At 38.2% G+C, this 7,416-nt stretch overlaps 2 protein-coding genes across 4 annotated transcripts in view; one reads left to right on the top strand and one right to left on the bottom strand.

The window, feature by feature from the left end:
• The window catches only part of ssr2 (signal sequence receptor, beta), a 6,746-nt gene extending 5,605 nt beyond the window's left edge, over positions 1–1,141 (top strand). Inside the window, exons 4-6 of the mRNA XM_016291203.1 lie at positions 272–380; positions 463–540; positions 640–1,141. Of these exons, the coding sequence (XP_016146689.1) occupies positions 272–380; positions 463–540; positions 640–750 (298 nt within the window). The 3' untranslated portion in view covers positions 751–1,141. The remainder of the gene's footprint in view (positions 1–271; positions 381–462; positions 541–639) is intronic.
• LOC107599558 (SH2 domain-containing protein 2A) overlaps positions 1–7,416 on the bottom strand; it is a 32,588-nt gene that overhangs the window by 13,633 nt on the left and 11,539 nt on the right. Inside the window, exons 3-9 of one of the 3 annotated variants that reach the window (XM_016291201.1) lie at positions 6,257–6,432; positions 6,021–6,110; positions 4,550–4,727; positions 4,158–4,418; positions 2,279–2,609; positions 1,929–2,074; positions 1,631–1,835 (exon numbers count right to left, since the gene is read on the bottom strand). In XM_016291201.1, the coding sequence (XP_016146687.1) occupies positions 1,671–1,835; positions 1,929–2,074; positions 2,279–2,609; positions 4,158–4,418; positions 4,550–4,727; positions 6,021–6,110; positions 6,257–6,432 (1,347 nt within the window). In that variant the 3' untranslated portion in view covers positions 1,631–1,670. Of the gene's footprint in view, positions 1–1,053; positions 1,836–1,925; positions 2,075–2,278; positions 2,610–4,157; positions 4,419–4,549; positions 4,728–6,020; positions 6,111–6,256; positions 6,433–7,416 lie in introns of those variants that run through there. The other 2 variants (XM_016291200.1, XM_016291199.1) reach the window with 2 other exon arrangements.

The following is a 7,416-nucleotide window of genomic DNA, read 5'->3' as shown; positions in this document are numbered from 1 at the left end:
CAATTGGTGGCTGACTAAATACTTTTTTCCCCACTGTATATAGATGGCTAGATGCCACTCATCTGAATCTTTATATTGTTTAGGGGCATTTTTAAGTCCGATGTGGACTCGCATCCTTGTTTAAACACTGTAATCCTGTTTAAATTTAAATCAATAAATTTCATCTTTACTGATGGCACTTAACATCATCAGTACTGTATCAGACAGTCAAGATGCTTTATTTACATTTGTTCTTCAGTAGATTGTGTTCCTTAACTCTTCCTGTCTTCAGTGCTAGTAATGTTTCTCACACAGTGGTTCTGCGGCCTCTGAAAGCTGGATACTTCAACTTCACCTCTGCTTCCGTTAGTTATCTGGCCCAGGAGGGTGGACAGGTCGTGGTAAGTGGAGTCCTACGATACCTTTCATGTACAGTCAGTATAAGTAAATAATTTTTTTTTTTTTATTCTTTGCATCTCTTAGGTTGGTTACACAAGTGCTCCAGGTCAGGGAGGCATCCTGGCCCAAAGAGAGTTTGACAGACGCTTTTCTCCACATTATGTAAGTGCTTTAATATGGAAAATGGTGTAAAATGCTCTTTAATATATCATGGCCTGTGCAGTTATATTGAAATCTAATCTCTGTTTTTCCATCTAAAAGCTGGACTGGGCAGCTTTTGGTGTCATGACCCTTCCCTCCATTGGCATTCCTCTGCTCTTGTGGTACTCCAGCAAGAGGAAGTACGACTCCCAGAAGAGCAAAAAGAACTGAGTAATCTAATACAGGATAAAAACAGATCAGGGATCATTGTGGTAATGGAAGGAAGGAGGAATAGAAGTGCATTATGGTGGGCGGGAGTTGAGATTTTTTTTTTTTTTTTTAGTAAATGAATTACCCATATTGGGGTAAATGGTCAGTGAATTAATCTGCTTTTAAGTGAGGTTGGTCTTCATTAGAAATTGAGGAATAAGCATCAACCTACATAAAGATCACCAACTGCTTTTGACATTAAAGTGGCCATTCCAGGGTGGCTTCAGGTGAACCATCTTTTTTTCTTTTTTTTTTTTTTTCTTTTAATTATTGTCAAATGCTAAACAGAACTGTACAGTCCTTCATGATCAATGTGGGGCTTGTTTGTGGAAATAAAAGGGGGATTTATAGAGATCCTCTCATTGTGTGTCTGGTCACTCACTGAAATATGCTTTCATCTGTGTGTCTGCTTATGTTCTTTTCATGTAGTGATTAGTGCATTCTTAGTCTTTTATGGCAATATCTCTATCAGCTAAATAATCAGCGAAGTAATTCAGTGAAAAAGCTAGTTATATTATGGCTATCAATTCACTGAAACAAAATCAGTGGCTTTTAATCAGAATAAATATATTTGATTAAAGTGATTATTTAATTATGGAATTATTTGCTGTGTAACTTTGAGTGAGTCCACATACAAAAAATGTATATCCAGGTTCAATTTAAATGATAAAGAGATAAACATGCCTACATCCTCCATGGGGAGGTCACTATTAACAAGCCTTATAAATGTATATACAGGTTATAAGCAATGTAATGTTATAGTACACATATATCATCCTAATATTTATTACTATGCTGTTTTTTTTTTAATTGTCATGCAGAGCGTTTATAAAGGAAATACTCTTGGTTAATTCAGAGGTCTGTACTGTACAAGTGTGAGGTCAGCGTTTGGGGTTTGGTGGGGGCAGACATGCTCTAGAGCTGGTTGGTCTTTCTGGAATCTGCTCATATATGGAGCTGGAGGAAGCATTCAGGTTTGGCTGCTCTGAATGATGAAAACCTGAGTGTTGAGGTTGAGTCATCATTGGGGGGACACCAAAACTCTGAGGGAAAAATCATAAAATTTTGCATTTTTATAACCGACTGAACACATGATGTGTCTTATAGTGAGGATTTTATAAGAGTACCTATAAATGCTGCCCATTGAGCTCTGGTCGTAAAGGACCATGAGCAGATCTTGGGGGTGGTCTAAGAGGAAGACTAGGCCCTGGTCTTGGTACAGCATAGCCTTCTTGGGCACCCTTGATGTTCACCTCTGAATACAGATGATTCTTTGGAAGGTTCACTGAAGGAAAGTTCAAAACAGTAAATAATGTACCAAATAAGCATTTATATATTTTATATACTATATCTTATTTTAGTGACTCTATTTAGTGCATGGTTCTTTTGAAACCAATTCAAATCATTCTTATATTTGAACTCCAGACAGGAAACATTAAAAACTAGTAAGTCCTGAGCAAGTTTGATGCTTGTTTTCCTCGTTTCTCACCTTCATCCACTGCTGCCTGCCTCCTCCACCCCACGGCATAGCAGTCAATCTCTTCTGGATGACTGCGTGTGTGTGGAGTTTCTTCATAAGTGTGCATGGGCTCCAGTTTCCAGTATTTCGGGTCTGCTGTTGTGTCAAAGTTTGGGATGAATGGAGTGGTAATGGCTGCTGTCACTCCCTGGAGGTCAGGTTGGGCACTGAAATTGGGGGTATTTTCTGATACTGCTCTGGGGGGTTTGTTAACTCGAGCATACGGGACATCCACAGGAGAAGCTTGATCTCCTGTTAGATTAAGATTTGAGGGTCTTTCAGCAACCTCAGAACTGCCATTCTAGAGGGAGGAAAAGTAGTATTGAAGAAGTATACCCTGTTAGTGCATAATATTTATAATATGACATTAAACACTTAAATAAAAAAGTCATAATTAAACTTTACCCGTACGAAAATTAACCATGGATTTTTAATTTTTTACCATTTGTATAACCGGAGTTTCACAACAAACACCATGGTTAAACTATGGTTAGTGTAGCAAAACCATGGTTAATTTGTGGTTACCCTGGTTTAACTATTGTAACCATGTTTTTGGTTTGTAGTAAAACCATGGTTAATTTTCGTAAGGATAAGCTTTGAGTAAGATGGAACAAGGCAACAGAAGCTTTGTCCAGAAGTTTTGTTATCTGGCGTTAGATTACTTCCCTTTAGAAGTATTAATTAAAAGAATCTGTTGCTTCGGGATTCGGATTAGCCGTGTTGTTTTTGATTCACTAAAATGAATCGATTCAAATGAATAATAATAATAATTCCTTACATTTATATAGCGCTTTTCTGGGCACTCAAAGCGCTTTACATAGAAGGGGGGAATCTCCTCATCCACCTGGATGATGCGACGGCAGCCATAGTGCGCCAGAACGCCCACCACACACCAGCTTATTGGTGAAGAGGAGACAGAGTGATGAAGCCAATCAGCAGATATGGGGATGGTTAGGAGGCCATGATGGTCAAAGGCCAATGGGCGAATTTGGCCAGGACGCCGGGGTTATACCCCTACTCTTTTTCTAAGGACATCCTGAGATTTTTAATGACCACAGAGAGTCAGGACCTCAGTTTAACATCTCATCCGAAAGACGGTGCTTTTTTGTCAGTATAGTGTCCCCGTCACTCTACTGGGGCATTAGGACCCACACAGACCACAGGGTGAGCACCCCCTGCTGGCCTCACTAACACTTCTTCCAGCAGCAACCTAGTTTCCCCAGGAGGTCTCCCATCCAGGTACTGACCAGGCTCAACCCTGCTTAGCTTCAGTAGGCAACCAGTCTTGGGCTGCAGGGTGATATGGCTGCTGAATCATTGGTTCGTAAATCAGACTACAAAACACACGTAGCATGTTTGTCTGTTCATGCATTCTGCGATGACAACTAGACAAAAATATGGTTTTCTTTGCATTATGTCACCGTACACGGTTTTGTTACTGCATCACACATAATATACATATGAAGGTCGTGAATAATCAAAAAAAAAATCTCTATTGACCGAGTAAAATTCGCCACCTTGTTGCTAGAATATTCTTAGAGGTTGCTATAGCCTACTTGTTAAGGTAAGAGAATTTAGCTTGCTGCTATGCTGTCTTTACTGTGTTCTGCGTGGTTGCTAGGATATAACTAGGTGGTTTGTAGGGTGTGAGGGTGCTTACTAGTCAAAAGAGGCAAGAGAGGGTGTTCAACAAAGAGGCCTTGATGATATTATTGTCCACAGATATGACTTTGAAATAAGTCTATGGGATTTTTCATCGGTTTCATTATCCCTCAAAATGTAATACAAGAAATGTGAGAGAAAAAAATGAGATTTTGCTTTTTGCTTTCATTGTCTGTAATTTACTCACTTCTGCTGTTTCAGTTCCATACTTGCATTCTGGCAGTAAGTGAGTCTTTTTTAATGGCTTTCTCACGGCTGCATACTGCACAGACTCTTCTGTAGCAGAAGTGGTCTGTTTGGAGGGGTTTGTGGGTAATGAGTTCAGAACAGCTGGACCGATAGCCATGGGAAGTTTTGTCTGCTCCTCTTGATCTATTGCTTTTCCATTTCTCTCTTCTTCCCCGTCCTTCACCCTCCACCTATTAATTTCCGCAAAACCCCCATCAGGCTAGATAGCAAGAAAAAATTACAGGATATGAAGTGAGATGACAGGAAAATCATATGTAAAATAATTTTTAATATCTCCCTTTCTGTATTAAAAATCATAAAGATTTGCTAGGGGAAAAAATGTTTGTGTACCTGCATGCAAGGCACAGTCAACATCTCATTAAAGGGCCCCACAGGATTATGGGTGTAGTAGCTGATTAGGTCGTCCAGGCTTCTATGACGGCTGTGTTCTCCAGCAATAAGATATACACTACCAGGTGATCCACACTCATCCTCTTCAATTATGAAATGACGACACCGGTCTTCTCCTCTGAGGTTTTTAATGAATTTGTTATTTAGTGAGTGAGATTATGGATTTTGAAATATGTACAATGACACCAAATGTAGCTGAACACACTATAGCCTAAATGCCATTGCATTAGATAACAAAATATCTTACTTCTATAAGATATACTAGTATTTTGCTGGTATACTAGTATTTTAAAATGAACAGTAGCACACAGTTCAAGGAAAATTTGTTATGTTTAGGTTTTAAATGATAAAGCAATAGGTAAGGTTTTGCAAAAAGTATTGCAATTGCAAAAAAGGGCTCATTAAAGGGAAGTTAGTTTTGAGAAAAGGCCCAGTAGCCCCTCACTGCAGAACAAAGATCCAGGGGGCGGGGTTGGATCCACATCTAGGGAGTGGAGATGGGTGGGTTTAGGGATCAGGGGGTGGAGACTGGTAGGTTTAGGTCAGGGGTCTGCAACCTTCAACGTCAAAAGAGCCATTTTGGCCCCTTTCCCGCCGAATAAAATTCACATGGAGCCAGAACATATTTGATCCCCAAATAAAGATAACACGGCATATAGCTAAACTGTTATATTCAGTTATGTTACAGGGCATGGGGAGTAGCAATCATTTCAGAAGTGAGGGGGAGAGAAATGTCAAATGTAGTAATAATAATAATAATAGGCCTAATAATATTTATTTATGTATGTCTAATTGACAAAAAAAATCAGCATCTGCGTGCACGTTGCCGGGGTTGTGCCCAATTCTGACCCCTGCCAAACCCCCCCCCCCCCCCCCCCCCCCCCCCATTGAACTCAATCAGGAACAAAACAAGTGACTGTTTTATTACCGAGTCATTGAATCAATCACACAACCAATTTGATTGAACTCTGATACATTCAGAAACAAAACACCACTATTGTATGTTGCACAATGGTCGATTTTGCTTTTTTGTATACTGAACAATTTTTTAATCCAACACCACATTTTAAAGGCCCATTTACACCAAGGATGATAACTGTAACAACACATTTTTATACTCATTATAGAGTTTTTATACAGTTTCTAAACAGTTTTAAAATATGAGAATAGGGAAGTCCAGCGATAACAGTAATGCAGAACAATATGTTTGGAATCCACCTTAAAGAGCTCAAGCATTTAAAGTGGCAGGTGACAAAACTGCAGCATACACTTATAATAAACAGAACATTATCTTGAATTGGTGTGGACGCTAGGCTAATTGTTCTAGTTATCTTTAAAGTTATAATTTTTAGTGTGAACAGGCCATAAGAATGACATTTTAAGAATGTTTTTTGTGTTCAAAATAAAGTACCTGTAAGACAACACAAAGCCGATCTTTGACTCGCTGAGCCTCAACAGGAAACTGCCTTGTGGCTTATCCTGCAGCAGCTGTTCCGCTTCCCTGAGAGAGTGAGAAAGACAGGTTGTGTGAAAATGTAAACCAAATACATGTATTTGACACTGTTTCACATCTGCATGTGTGAAACTTTGCTTGTGCACCTGTTTTTCTGTTATGTTTTTGGAAGAATATTTAGATGTGGCTGTAACCTGCGTGTAGCAAAACCATGGAGCCAGTAGGGGAGAGGTTGTCCGGGCCTGTGCAGTCGAGGCAGCTGCGTTCTTTCAAACCACAGCAGAGTGTGAGCGTGCAGAGATGGAGTCAGAGCCTCCAGGGGCCTCACGGGACCCAAAACCAGAGCAGGATCTATTCGTTTCACTGTCGTCTTTTACATAGAGAATCCAAGTAGGATGTAATTTAGATATAATATATAATATAATATAACTTAAATACATTTTAAAATATACATTAAAAATATTTAAAAAGACAAAAAAATATGTAACACGTGCCTTCACAATATTACAATGTAAAATGTTTTCATGGTATACTAGTAGGCTATACTGTGTAAATATAAACTACAAAAATGAACATGAACATGGAAATAGGGGTTATGCGCAACAGACTTCCGTATTCTGTTAACCGGGTCTCATTGCTTCCGGTTCAAGCATTTTGCATATGCTTTGTTAAATATGAAGCAGTTTTACTCAAGATGCCTTCAAAGTAGATACCAATGATGATCATAACCAATGTCCATCACATATGTGACCCTGGAGCACAAAACCAGTCTTAAGGCACTGGTATATTTGTAGCAATAGCCAAAAATACATTGTATTGGTCAAAATGATTGATTTTTATTTTATGCCAAAAATCATTAGGATATTAAGTAAAGATCATGTTCCATGAAGATATTTTGTAAATTTCCTACTGTAAATATATTAAAACTTAATTTTTGATTAGTAATATGCATTGCTAAGAACTTCATTAGGACAATTTTAAAATTTTCTCAATATTTAGATTTTTTTGCACCCTCAGATTCCAGATTTTCAGATAGTTGTATCTTGGCCAAATATTGTCCTATCCTAAAAAAACATACATCAGTGGAAATTTTATTTATTCAGCTTTTAGATTATGTATAAATCTCAATTTCGAATTGACCCTTATGTGTTGTTCACATATGTGGACTGATATCTAAAAGTTTTTTATTTTTATTCTTTTCACTAATATTTATATATACAAATTTATTAAAACGTCAACAATCAAAATAGCTATAGTTTAACTGATTATCTTAAAAGTCCATAGATATCACTATTATTTAACACGGCTGTTAACAGTGTAGCGTCTCGACCAATCTGACACACTAATTTTTATT

Source organism: Sinocyclocheilus grahami, unplaced genomic scaffold (genome assembly GCF_001515645.1).
Source record: "Sinocyclocheilus grahami isolate Dianchi unplaced genomic scaffold, SAMN03320097.WGS_v1.1 scaffold268.1, whole genome shotgun sequence".
NCBI lineage: Eukaryota > Metazoa > Chordata > Actinopteri > Cypriniformes > Cyprinidae > Sinocyclocheilus > Sinocyclocheilus grahami.
This window is presented reverse-complemented; position numbering and strand designations above follow the sequence as displayed.